General features: G+C 53.1%; 2 protein-coding genes across 7 annotated transcripts in view; one reads left to right on the plus strand and one right to left on the minus strand.

The window, feature by feature from the left end:
* NSD3 (nuclear receptor binding SET domain protein 3) overlaps positions 1–2,999 on the minus strand; it is a 37,684-nt gene extending 34,685 nt beyond the window's left edge. For 3 of the 5 annotated variants that reach the window (XM_021374756.1, XM_021374752.1, XM_021374757.1), the window contains exon 1: positions 96–268. The gene's annotated coding sequence lies outside the window, so the exon portion shown is untranslated. Of the gene's footprint in view, positions 1–95; positions 269–2,793 lie in introns of those variants that run through there. The other 2 variants (XR_002432382.1, XM_021374754.1) reach the window with 2 other exon arrangements.
* Positions 3,188–9,331, plus strand: LETM2 (leucine zipper and EF-hand containing transmembrane protein 2). 2 transcript variants are annotated; one of them, XM_021375054.1, is made up of 10 exons: positions 3,188–3,407; positions 3,744–4,233; positions 4,394–4,537; positions 4,866–5,000; positions 5,423–5,626; positions 6,179–6,298; positions 6,872–6,976; positions 7,113–7,199; positions 7,633–7,707; positions 7,993–9,331. In XM_021375054.1, exons 1-10 carry the CDS (start codon positions 3,349–3,351, stop codon positions 8,041–8,043), a joined length of 1,470 nt encoding a protein of 489 aa, XP_021230729.1. In that variant the 5' UTR covers positions 3,188–3,348; the 3' UTR covers positions 8,044–9,331. The 2 variants fall into 2 exon arrangements, with proteins under 2 accessions (XP_021230729.1, XP_021230730.1); XM_021375055.1 differs by having other exon boundaries at positions 3,190–3,407; positions 3,810–4,233.

Genomic DNA, 12,594 nt, shown 5'->3' on the forward strand with positions numbered 1-12,594 from the left:
CGCCCCGGGGCCGCGCCGCAGCGCCGGCAGCAAACATGGCGGCCGCGGACCCTTTAAGCCCGGGCGGACGGCGCGGCCGCCCCCGCCGCCCTCACCTTCAGTCTGTTCCATTCTAACTGCCCCCGCCGCGTCCTCCGAGCCCAGCGGAGACAAAGGCCGGCGGCGGGGGCGGCGGAGGCCCGCCCGCCTCCTCCCGCAGCAGCAGGCCCGACGGAGCCCCGGCCTCGATTTCCGCGCCCCCGCCGCTGGCGCCGGGCTCCGCCCCGGGAGGCCGCCCGCCCCCCCACCGCCCGCTCCCGGCCGGCGCGGCGGCCAAGGGGAGGCGCTCGGCGGGGCGCGGGCGGGCGCGGGCGACCGCTGGCGGCGGGGGAAGGCGGCGCTCCGTGCCGCTGGGCCCGCGTCCCGGCCCCGCTCCGCGCCCTCCGCCTCCTCCCCCCGCCGGCGCCGCCGCGCATGCGCGCGCCGCCACCGCCCCTCTGCGCCCCATTGGCCGCCCGGGCGGCGCCCGCCGCAAGGCACCATGGGGGCTGTAGTCCCGCCGCTGCCGGCGGCCTCCCCGCCAGCTGCTTCAGCCAGCACGTTCCCTACCGGCACCGGCCCGCTCCCTGTGCCCGTGCAAACCCTGCAAACGAACAGCAGCCTGCTCTCAGTGCCCGTGCAAACCCTGCAAACGAACAGCAGCCTGCTCTCTGTGCAGGCACACTCGCCGCCAGCCCGGCTGGAAGCACACCAGCCCATCGTGCCACTCATCTGCACTGCTGTTACGAAACCAGCACAGCGGCAGCTGAGACGCATTTAATTACTGGACGGCACGAGGCCTGGGAAAAACACCAGTTCTGCTGGGTAGATTGTAGCGTGCCTTCACAACTCTGAGTTGATCTCCTGAGGTCTGGCATGTGGGTTGGATGGAGAAAGAAAAAGGCATCATCTTCAACAGTTCCTGGTCCTAATTTGGCTGAAAAATTAAGCACTGAAATGCTTGCAATTAATTCCCCTCCTCCACAACCCCCAAAATCTTTCTTTCACGGAAGAAAACGCAACCAAACTATGCACAATAAATCTTCCCTGCAGCAAAAAAAAAAAAAAAAAGAACCATCAGCATGCAAAAAATAAAAAGGAAAGCAAGAAAAGCACAAGGGAACAGAAAGTAAACAAGATGGAAAGATAGCACAACGTCTGTTACCAGAGGAAAAATATCAGACAATAAAACACAATGCATTAGGTAGCAAGAGAGACATGATCCAACATGAAAGAGGAAACTGAAGAGAGAAGAGCTTCACGAGTCACTGAACAAAGACTGAGCAATGATTCCCAAATTCACAGCATTGCCCAGAACCCTGAGGCCCAGCGCCCACAATAATGAGGTGCTTTTCTTCTGTGCTTGGGGGCGGGGGGAAGGGGGTAATTGCTGTAATAAAGTGAACTTAAAAGGCAATTCTGCTCCTTCTTAAATGCAATAAGCCGTCAAAAATGGAGGTGACCTAGAAAAGGCTCGCTCTCTCTCCTGTCTTCTCTGAATGTTGCAGCTCAAACTGCTTACTATTACTGGGGGGGGGTTCTGATGTTCTTGCACAAGGTATGAGGATATATTTTTTCGGATTCCTTTTGATAACTAACCAACGTGCTGACAGGAATTCCTGTTTTCCTCCCGTCTTCTTTCGCACTACTTCTTCCCGTTCCTGACAGTTCTCACTATTGTTTTGAAATGAGCTGATGGTTAAGAAACTACACACAGAGCTAAAGCAAGTTTTCACTCATTAACATCGAGGTGAGAGCAAAAGTTAGCGAGAAGATGATAACCTCTGCCCACTAGCATAAGAAATTATTAAAAACTGTGAACACGGAACTGTTGCTTAAGCACACATCCTTTACTCATGCTGTGTGCAGGGACTATGAGGAAGGTACAAACAGCTGCTGGGAGAAGAATATGCACTCAGGAGTAATTCGCGATGCTTATCAGGATCGCTGTTCAGCCTGCACTGACTGTACCCAGCAGCCCCTGCCTCCACCTCCTTCAGCCCCCGGGGCTCTAGGGGCTTTGCCTCCCCCCCAGACACTGCACTCCTGCTCACAGTGATCCTACTGAGCGGCTCAGGCCAACACACAACCATAGCTTCATCAGCACCAGGCCCCAGCATTCCTCCTATGCCGCATAGTGGAGCGCTTTACAATAACCCAGAGAGAAAACAATGTTCCTCGGCAATCAAAGAGGTGTTGTGTTCTCCCTGAAGAATGTTCTGCTTTAAATAAAGCCTGGTAATTGCTTCCAGGAGCTGTGCCCCAAATCACACAGAGAACAGTTCAGAGCTCCTAAGCGTGGGAGCGTGCCTGCATGGGTCTCCTTAAAACCGGGAGCACCCGGCCCTCATTCATGCAGAAAACAGCCCCGAACACACACTCTAAGTATGTTTAAAACATGATCAGGATCCAAACTGTACTGTTACATAGCATTAACAACGTAGAGTGGTTTTGAGAATAATAAGGAATTTCGATGAACGGTAGGGTGCTTTTTTTCCACAGAATTTAAAGAACCTGAAGACCAGCCCCTTATGGGCAACGTGCTTTCCAACCAATGGGCAACACTGCGGCAACAAGAGCCCTGGTGCACAGCTCGGAGCTCCCTGCTGCACTTCTTACCAATTGCCTACTTGTTTTAAACGCCATTCATCTGCCTTAGCACCCACGAGAAAAACTCGTTCCTCATTACAAACATTTCGTGCTGAGGGTGACGCATCACTCAGCCACGGACACGTTCAGGGCCTCCTGCCACCCACAGCACGGCTCCACACAAACCTGTTCTCAGCCCTGAAGGCGTGCGAGGAACCTGAGCAGCTCGGCGCCGCCTCAGGCGAGGACGCTGGAAGGCGCCATTCGTCTGAGATCACCTGCAGAGCTCCCAGGGCGACTCAAGGCCAAGGGAAGGGGACGGGCCGCATCCCTTCGGGCCCCGCAGCACCGCGCCGCACGTCACGCCTTCCCGCCATCGCCTCGCCGTAGCGTCACACGTGTGACGTCACTCGCTAAGGCCCGCCCCTTAAACGTTGCCGCCACGGCCCTCGCAGCCAATGAGAGGCCGCCTCCAGGGTCACCTCGGGTCGCGCCCCGCCCCGCCCCTCCGCCGCGGAGTCCTGCGGTTTGATTGGTTCCCGCCGAAGAGGCTGTGACGCAACGCGATGGCGCGATGCGGAGGGAACCATAGAGCTCCGCTCGCCGGGCTAGAGCGCCGGCAGCAGGGCGCGATGGGAGCGCCCTGGCGGACCGAGGCCGCTGCCGTACGCCCGGCGGGGAGCAGGGCCGGCGGAGAGCGCGGCGGGGGCACCGGGCGGGAGGGGACGGCTCCGCCGCGCTATGGCCCTGCGCAGCTGGAGCGCGCTGCTGGCGCTGGCCAGGACCAGGACCAGGCCCAGGTAAGGCGTGCACCGGGCATCACCGGCTGGGTTCATCTGAAGGGGTTTCTGCAGCTGCCACAGTGCGCAGCGGGGGCTCAGCTCTCCTGTAACTGCGGGCAGAGCACCCAGCCCGGCCGGCACCCGGCGCTTGGGGGGGAGAGGGCACCGGGCTCTGCCCTCCGTGCTCCGTTCCTGGCAGCCGCACCTCAGCCCGTGGGCAGCGCTCCCTAGGAGCGGTTAGAAGCCTCGTGGTGCTCTCCCCCCAAATTAAAGTCGTTGCCGTGGGATTCTCAATGCTTTACCCACTGCCAAAGAGTTGCAGGCACCGGGGCAGCCATGAGATTATTTTCACAGGGCATGGCACCAAGGCAGCCTCACCACAGAGCACTGCGCCTTCCTTCACCGCCTCTCTGCTTTCAGAAGCTCCCACCTGCTCGTGCACTCCATCTCTCCATGCTCTCCAGCGATTGCTTTGGTCCAGCTGGTGGATTTGCACTTAAACCGGACTTGCATACGCCCCTCGGAACGCCAGCGCTGCACACAGCCGCGGCCCCGCCTGCCTCACCCCGCAGCTGAAGCCGTGCGATCGTTCCACGCCTCCACCCGCGTGCTCCGGGAGCCCCAGGAGCAGCCTGCACCCAGCCGAGCTGCTGCACCCACCCGAACACCGGCACGAGGCACAGAGAGCCCCACAGGGAGAAAGCCCTGGCACCAAAAAATTGTGGGCGAACTGAAGCATTATTACAACGGGTTCCACTTGCTGTGGATCGACACTAAGGTTGCTGCCAGGATGGTGTGGAGGCTGCTGCACGGTCAGGTCCTCACTAGGAGGGAGAGACGAAGGGTAAGTGCCAGACATACAAACACCTTGCTAAAATGGTGTCGTAAGAGGCTTACTGCTGCTAAAGACGTTTAACCGTGTGGTTTCCGTGCTCCCTTGGGACGGTTCCTTTTTTTGTTTCCCCAGATGAATAATAACTTCTGCTGTGCTCTTCTTCGTACAGTTGCTGAGGACCTGTGCAGACCTTTTCCGGCTGGTTCCCTTCCTGGTGTTTATCATTGTTCCCTTCATGGAGTTTCTGTTACCAGTGTTCTTGAAACTCTTTCCTGAAATGCTGCCCTCAACGTTCGAGACAGAGTCAAAAAAGGTTTGTGTCGCTCTCAGAGATTCCAGCAGTGTAGTTAGGACATCTATACAACAGCATGAAGAGTTGTTATTTCCTGCCTGCTGCTGCAAATCAGTATCAGCCTCACGCATACATCTAGGTCAGACATTCATGTTTATTCCTAGACAAGACAAAAACATTTGAAGATTATACAGTAAATACCAGTCAGCGGGAAAGCACAATTTTTTGGTTTTTAGAGTAATTAAAACCTCTTTGCTTTCAGTACTGAAGTTTTGTTTCATCTTTGTCCCCCAACCCCTCTCCCTCTTGATTTTCAAGTGGAGGTTCTAATTATGCTTTACTTCTTAAGGAAGAAAAGCAGAAAAAGAAATTAAACGCAAAGCTGGAATTAGCAAAGTTCTTGCAAGAGACCATTGCAGAGATGGCCAAAAGGAACAAAGCAGATGCAGGACAAGGAAAACAGTTCTCTTCCTACGTGCACCAGGTAAAATGTGCTGTACTGGGGATGACAGCAGTAATACTTAGACCGGTCTTGGTGCTCATTTTGGGGAGAAAGTATGGGACTTGTACAAAGATTGCAGAGAGCTTTGACTGCAGAGATGTCATGTCAAGTGTTTGCTGATAACTGTATAACCTCTTGCAACAAGTAGCTTTTGACCCTATCTGTCAGAGCTAACTACAGACAAGCATTTTCTTCCTGGAGCAATAGTGAATGTTTTACCCTGTAAAATCTTGTGCGTGGCCGCTCAAAAGCGCTGTTCCCCTTTGGCCTTGTAACCCTATCATTCCATTTCCAGTGAAAGACCGGAATGCCAGTGTGAAACACAGAAAGGGATTCTTTAGAGGGACAGAAGGATTCAGAAGATGGGATTCTGTTTTACTTTATTGGCTTTTTTTTAATTAAAGATTCGTCACACTGGCCACAAACCCAGTACCCAAGAGATCGTGCGCTTCTCCAAGCTCTTTGAGGATGAGCTGACCCTGGAACACTTGGAACGGCCGCAGTTGGTGGCTCTTTGCAAATTGCTTGAGCTGCAGCCCCTTGGCACCAACAACCTGCTCCGCTTTCAGCTTCTGCTGAGGCTCAGGACTATCAAGACAGATGATGAAGTAAGTTTTAATCAGCACAGATGTACAGCTTTGGAGGAGTGGAAAAGTCCGAGCTGTGTAAAGCAACTTTTAGCCTAACTCTGTTTTGAATAGGAGGTTGGACTGGGGATCTCTGGTAGTCCCTTCTAGCCTACATACTGTGATTGTATAGGAACTGTAATTTGAAATGCTGTTAAGAATCCTACTGGGATTTAGAGGAAGGAGTAGAAAGACTCTTCCTAGGAAGAACTGACCACTTCAGAAGTATATATCTAACCACCTGTGGGTTCAGCTTTAAAGCATGGAATCTTCATAGGTCTCAGGGCCACCTGTAGGACTGCATATAAAAATGAAATTCTCAGTACTTAAATCTGGACCAGCGTTTTTCATCCTCTGTGGCTGGATGGATACTGTCATTTTCCAAGGACAGAATGCGTTAGTCACAAAGTCGGTACTGTTTTGTCTCTGCCTTGCTGTGACTTTATGCACCTTTATCTAAACAGACATTTATTTAGCCTCAGGCTTATCAAGTTTTGGCTTACTGTATGCCTAGATAGGAACATTTCATTTCAGATGATTGCCAAGGAAGGAGTCAATGGCTTAAGTGTGTCTGAACTGCAGAGCGCATGCAGAGCCAGGGGAATGCGATCACTGGGGCTCTCAGAGGAGCAGCTGAAGGAACAGCTCAGACAGGTGAGTGACTCCTGTTTAGTCACTGGGCAGACTTTCTCCTGGGACAGAATGCTGCACAATGCTCATATAGAACAGAATCAGATCTCACTGAGAACTCTTACAAGTGTTTTTAAACTGATCCTGACCTGCATAGCTGAGATCTAAAGCATGAAATATGCAGATTACTTTGTAGACTGAAGAGCTGTGGGTGGCTGGTTGGAAGCAAAATAAAGGCTAGGATGGGGGAAGAATGTTTTAAGCTTCTAAAGTAGCCAGAGCTTCTAGTAGAGCTAACGCTAGTCTCTTCCAAACGTTCAAACAGATTACAGATACTGCTGTAGGTACTGAATTATCTACAGCTTATCTGAAATACAAAGCACTTGCTGTCTCTGTTGGCTGTCTGTCAGTGATGTTGGTATCTCAGTAGTAGCTGGAAACTTCCTCTCTAGTGTCTATTCCATAGGTATTCTGAAGTCTTCAAAACTATCTCTTCTCATTGTGGTAACTTAAACTCAAGATAGCTCTAAGATCTTATAAGTACAAAGACTGCTAAATAAGTACTGACTTGCAGACAATATTTTTTTTTCCTAACAGTGGCTAGATCTGCACTTGAAAGAGAATGTTCCACCTTCTCTGCTCCTGCTTTCGCGTGCCTTGTACTTAATAGATGTAAAGCCACAATCTGTTCCAGAAAATAAGGTGAGTTATTTGAATCAAGCTCTCAGGTTAATAGTTCAACCATTACACAAATGAGGCACTGTGACATGAATCCTGTGTTTTGATCCTCCAAGTGAACTGAAGTTCTGCCTGTACTGAGCTCTATATTCTTCCTCAGATAGGTGAAACTGAGAAAGCGATGACATCCATTCCTGAAGATCAGGAGACCCTGGTGGATCCTGCCCCCATTGCACAGGGAAGAAAGGTCAGAAAACAGCAAAAACACAAAGTGAACTTCAATCCAGGTCCATTTACCTTAGCTGAAGGTGGCTTCTTTTCAGCTGTCCCAGCAAACATGGGCTGAACTGTCCAGGACAAAAAGAGCCAATGCATCCAGGGTTACAAAACCAGAGCCTGTGGCTCTCAACACAAGGCTGAGGAGAATTCCTTGTGTTAGTCCAATCTGATAAAAGCAGCAACAGAAAACTAAAGGAGGATACGATGTCACAGCCAGAATTATTTCCCAATAGCCCTGCTCAATAGTGCAGGAGAAATGATGGAAACGCTAGCATAGCTTTCATAAACATGCACTGCAGGGAACAGCCTTGTTCTGACAAGGAAGGGGACTGTATGGGGTTGAGTTTGAGCTTTGTTTTCAGAGAAGGTTCTGTGACTTAAAGTTATCTTCTTCCTTGAAGAATGAAGAATTTGCACCTCGGCCAGCGGAGAAATTGCCAGTCTCAGAGGTGCCAGTTAAGCCACTCCAACAAGAGGTGAGCTTTCCAGAACTTTTAGGTTTTCTAAAGGAGCTTGTTTATCACACAGCTGATAGCCCAGCTGTGGAAGTTTGTGCTACAAGATGCTCTGAATGTTGAGCTCAGGAGTGACTGGAGAAATTGTGGGTCAGAGCTGCACTGAGGGCTGTTGGGTCCAGACTGAGCTATATTGACAGTAAAACGCTCCTTTACCCTGAAGAACTTTGATCTCAGTCAAATGTTGTTGTATTTTAAGAAACCTTTGTATTGCTACTGCCTAACATCTGCAACTTTTACACTTAGACTAAACTGGAGGCATCTCAGAGCAGCAAGGCTGGCGCCAATGGGGTGTAGCCTGAAGCCAGCAGGGACAATCAGCACTGGAAGAAAAGAGCTTTCATCTCTGCACCTCCTTCAAAGGAAAGAGTGACTGTCCAGCAGACTGCTTTTCAAAAAGGTGTCTGTAGTCCCAAGGGGCCCTCTCCCTCTGTTCCCATCTTACTAGCAGTCAGACAACGCTCCGGCTATCAGGATAGCACCAGCTTCTTGTTTGTACTGCATCCCCTACCCCCACCATTTTAACTTATGTTGTATGTATGTTAATATTTATACTGCTGTCTCTGCTGTTACTTACTGAACAGGTATCTGTGCTCCTAAACATTAGGAAAGGCAGCTTTTCATTTTGACAGGGGTCCAGGTGCAGAATGAACTTATCTGGAAGTGCAGAACAGCTTGTTCTGCAGTTTAGAATCCTGTGCAGGAACACAGCCACACATCCAGGACTTCCATCTTGTCCTGCTGCAGCTTGACGGGTTCAAGCCTTGCTCTAGTTAGTGTGGTTTAACCCCAACTAGAGCCCAAAATGACCTGTGTGGACATTGCATTTAAATATCACATTTGCACTGAAGAGAATAACCCCAGCAAAGGGAAGGAAGACCAGTGTTCTCACCGTTTGTGTTGAGTTTTTCAGAAAGACTTTCTTAAAAACTTGCTGGACAAGAGCAGAACAGCGAAGAGGACAACTTCCACTGTACAAGCATCTGCATTCATCAGTGAAAGCTGCAGCAGGGGCAGCCCAGCTGCCTGGCACTGCCACAGGAGACAGAGGTGTGCATTATTCAGGATCCCTCTGGGTCCTGCGAGGCAACAACCTGCAGACCCACGTGTCTCACAAGCTGAGACTTGGTTAAACCTTATCCAGCTCAGCACTGCGTCATAGCAACTGCCCTCAGACTTTTTATAAATGATTCTTCACACACTCCAGGGTCAGCTGCTGGTTTTTGGTAGGCTCTACAGGAGGATACTGAAACGCTGTTCTTAGCATTTGTTACTTTTTGTCTTGGGTGTATGTGAATATTCAGAAATTATTTTGTGGGCTGCAGATATTTATACTGACTGTAAGATTAACGTTAGACTTGGTGCTATGTCTTTTTTTAGAGGTCAGACAGCTTTTAGAACAATCAGGAAAAAAAAAGAACCCATCATCTCAAGGTCAGGGCATTATCAGCACTTTAAACATGTGACTTCAGGCTCTTATTAGCAATACAGAAACAGAACGCAGTCCAACAGTAGCTGTCTTCTGCAATCTTAGCTCTGTACCTGCACCTCTGCCTTAGTAATAAAACCAGCGTGCAATCCTGAATGTCTGTATTTAATTGTGGCTTTTAGAAGCCAGAAAAACGCATGCACGCGCTTCCCAGGAGCTGGGCAGCTGCCATTACCAGGGCTCTGCCACAGGGCCAGGAGCAGAGACCTGTGTGTGCAGCCCAGCTGCAGCTCACGGGCTGCCTGCATAGGAGGGGTAGCTCAGCAGATACTAATGCAATTTGAGGGAATTGATCCCTGCCCCACAGCAACACATACATGCAAGAATTCCCTTAATATTGATGAGTTCTTCCAGCTCCACTCCCTGCCCTGAGCCCCTGCTCTTTGCCAGCAGTCAATAGTTTACATTACTATCATCAGGGGACGTGTTTTCCTGCTACGAAGGGGCCATACTAATTAACCGCGCACGAGCCACATGCGAATCACAGCCAAAATTTTCCCTACAACGCAAACCAGGGAAGGCTCTGCCAGCCTGCTTCTGGGGCTCTGCACCTCGGGGCAGGCTCTGAGCAGCAGCACGGCCGCTCCCCGCCAGCAGGCAGCAGCACACTGCAGCGTTTGTGCTGCAGGCTGCACCTGGGCAGCCCCACGCCTGCCTTCCTGCAGCGCCTCTCTGCCCACGTTCCCTGCAGCGCGGGGCAGGACCGTGCACAGAACGTGAAGCTGCAAAAGAGCAGATGCAAAGACCTGGCGCTTCCCGGTATCCACGCAGCCCTTTTGTTTTATACCAGACTCCAGTCCTCCAGCTCCAGGCAGCAGCCAGCACACAGAACTCAGCCCTGCAAAGCTGCAGCGGTGGCTGCACCCCAGCACCAAGCGCTGCCCTGCTCCCCCAGCACCGCTGCAGCTCTGAGCCCACACGGAAAAGCCCCATGCAGGAGACACGTTGCGCTCCCTCTGGCTTCAGCCCTACAGCAACAGAGCAGCACCCAGGGAGCCCAGTGCTCGCATGCAGCCCCGCAGCAAGAAGCCAGCACCTGCCCCTGGAACAGCAAAGCCTGATTGGGAATTTGCTTTTATTTCCAGGGGCATTAGGAGCTGCAGGAGGGAACGTTACCCAGCAGTACCCTCCTGGCAGAGCCATCCCCAGTGTGCCCACCGTGGCTGAAGAATCTCAGCTTCACAGAACAAATGACTCATTAGCACAGCCTAACGAAGTGCTCTCAGCACTAGCTGGACTTTGGAAGTGCTGCTTTCCCCACACCCACAGCAGCGGCTGAGCTGCAGAGCCCACGCAGCACAGCACCAGCACGACCCAAACCAGGAACCCGAGCAGCCTGAGCCTGCAGCACTGCCCACGTGCTGCCCCTTCTGCAGGCAGAGCTGGGGCCCATGGGTGCAGAGAAACCTCATTGCAGCAGGTGAGCTGCCGGGGCAGAGCACGAGGCCCGGCTGTGGGGAGGAGACGCCTTTCAGCGCACTGGAGCAAAAATAAAATGAAATAGAAATGAGTTCTTCCTCACCAGCACAGCCCCAGCATGGGCAGCACTCCCCAGGCAGTGCTCTGCAGGGCAGGAGCTGCCCCCCTGCCCACACCTGGGGTTTATGGGATGCTGCCCAGGTGTGCTGGTCCCACAGGTGTCCCCACTCAGCGCAGGGCAGAGCGCAGCTTTGCAGAGCTTCAGGGTGCAGGAGGGGCTGGGAGTTAACTGCAAGTTGAGGGGGATTTCAGTGCAAGAGGTGGGTAGGAAGTGATTGAGGTAATACTCTTCATTTCCTGCAAGTGGGTGATGTTCCTCGGATAGACTGCTGCTCTGATAGTCTTTAAATACGTCTGAGGAGAACAGCTTGTCCCACCTAATTCAGGATAATGGGAGCAGTTGTGCTCTGCAGCCCGAACCCAATGCCCCCTGCAGAGTGGGTGCAGCTCTGTGGTGCTGAGCCATGTGTCCTGGCCAGGGCTGGTCCCAGGGCAGCCCCGTGCCCCCTGCACAGCTCAGAACAAACCCACTGGCACAGCCCAAACCTGCTGCTCGCGGGGTCACCAGGGGAAAGGCAGCACCGTGCTGCACCGAGAGCAAGGAGGAAACAAACTCAGCAGAGCCCGATAAATGACCGCATTCTGCTCTGCAACATCGGGCAAATGAAATGGTGCAGAGCTCCAAGGCTGTGTGTGCTTTGGCGTGGGGAGAGCTTTTCCAGCCACGCCGGTGCCAAACACCTCTCAGCCCTCCCCTTGGCTCCCAGGAGCCCATCAGATGGGCTTTGTCCTGCCCCGGGCATCCCCGTGCCAGCGCTGCTACGGCACGTGGCTGGGTGATGCTCCTGGTCCTGAGCCACCCCAGCACCAATCCCTGCTCCCTGCGTCCTGCAGGGCCGTGCCAGGGCCCTTACATCAGCCTCTCCCCTAAAAGCCACTCGGGAAAGATGCACCGCTCAGCACTTTTAGAGCAGATTAATATTCAGAGGGAAAAGCAGTGATTTAGCAAGGCCCAAGCACAACAAAGGCTGAGATTTATGGCCTCCTGTATTAGAGCATTACATTCCTAGCAGGCTTTCTGTCTCTGTTATAAATTTGTAACAAAGACGAGCAAGCCTTACACCAGCTTAAAATAATGTAGAACACGGGCTGGAGAGCCAAACCTTGTGGGGAGGGGAATGGGAGAGTTATGGGGTGAGGACAGAGGGGTCCTGGGGCTGTCCCGGACCCATCCCAGCTCTGTGCATCCTCACACCGGGATGCAGGAGGACCACGGGGCGCTCAGGGATGTTCTTCCTGTACCCAGCGGGTCGGGATTTTGGCCAATCTCAGCATCACTCCATGGAGAGGGGCTGTGGGATCTCTCCACACAGTGGCAGGGCTCGGGCTGCGCACAGGAGCGGAGTTATCGCAGCTGGCCCGGGTCAGCAGTGACGTTTGGTTTGGATGAAACCACGCCGGCCCACAAGTGTCTGACTGCGGGCTGGCAGGGAGGGATGTACAACGGGAGAGCCTCACCAAAAGCACCGCCAAGGTCCTGCTGGGGGGGGAGTGGGGGGCGTGGGGCTGGGGGCGTCCCCGCTCCCACCCATTAAACCTGCACGGAGCGAGCATCGAGGTGGAATTACAAACACGGTGCGTCGACGTCTGGCAGGGAGACAAAGCAGAGCTCAGGCAGAAGCTGGGCCGGGGCCAGGAGGTTGTCTGGGTCCTGCGCAGCCGGAGGGCTTTAAAAGGAGAGAAAGAGGAAAGGGAGAGGACAAAGGGTTCTGCAGGAGCCCAGCGCTGCTGGCGGTGCCAGGTGGGGCTCCCCATCCCATGCGCTTGCCATGGGGACAGCGGAGAGCGGCCAGCTCCCTCTGCGGGGCTGTTTGTGCCCC

Source organism: Numida meleagris, chromosome 21 (assembly GCF_002078875.1).
Source record: "Numida meleagris isolate 19003 breed g44 Domestic line chromosome 21, NumMel1.0, whole genome shotgun sequence".
Lineage (NCBI taxonomy): Eukaryota > Metazoa > Chordata > Aves > Galliformes > Numididae > Numida > Numida meleagris.

Excerpts from the sequence above, each read along its gene's own strand:
- LETM2 (XM_021375054.1), top strand. The coding sequence starts at position 3,349 with ATGGCCCTGCGCAGCTGGAGCGCGCTGCTGGCGCTGGCCAGGACCAGG. Across the intron at positions 4,234-4,393 it reads CTAGGAGGGAGAGACGAAGG|TTGCTGAGGACCTGTGCAGA; the intron begins GTAAGTGCCAGA and ends TTCTTCGTACAG. Across the intron at positions 6,299-6,871 it reads TGAAGGAACAGCTCAGACAG|TGGCTAGATCTGCACTTGAA; the intron begins GTGAGTGACTCC and ends TTTTCCTAACAG.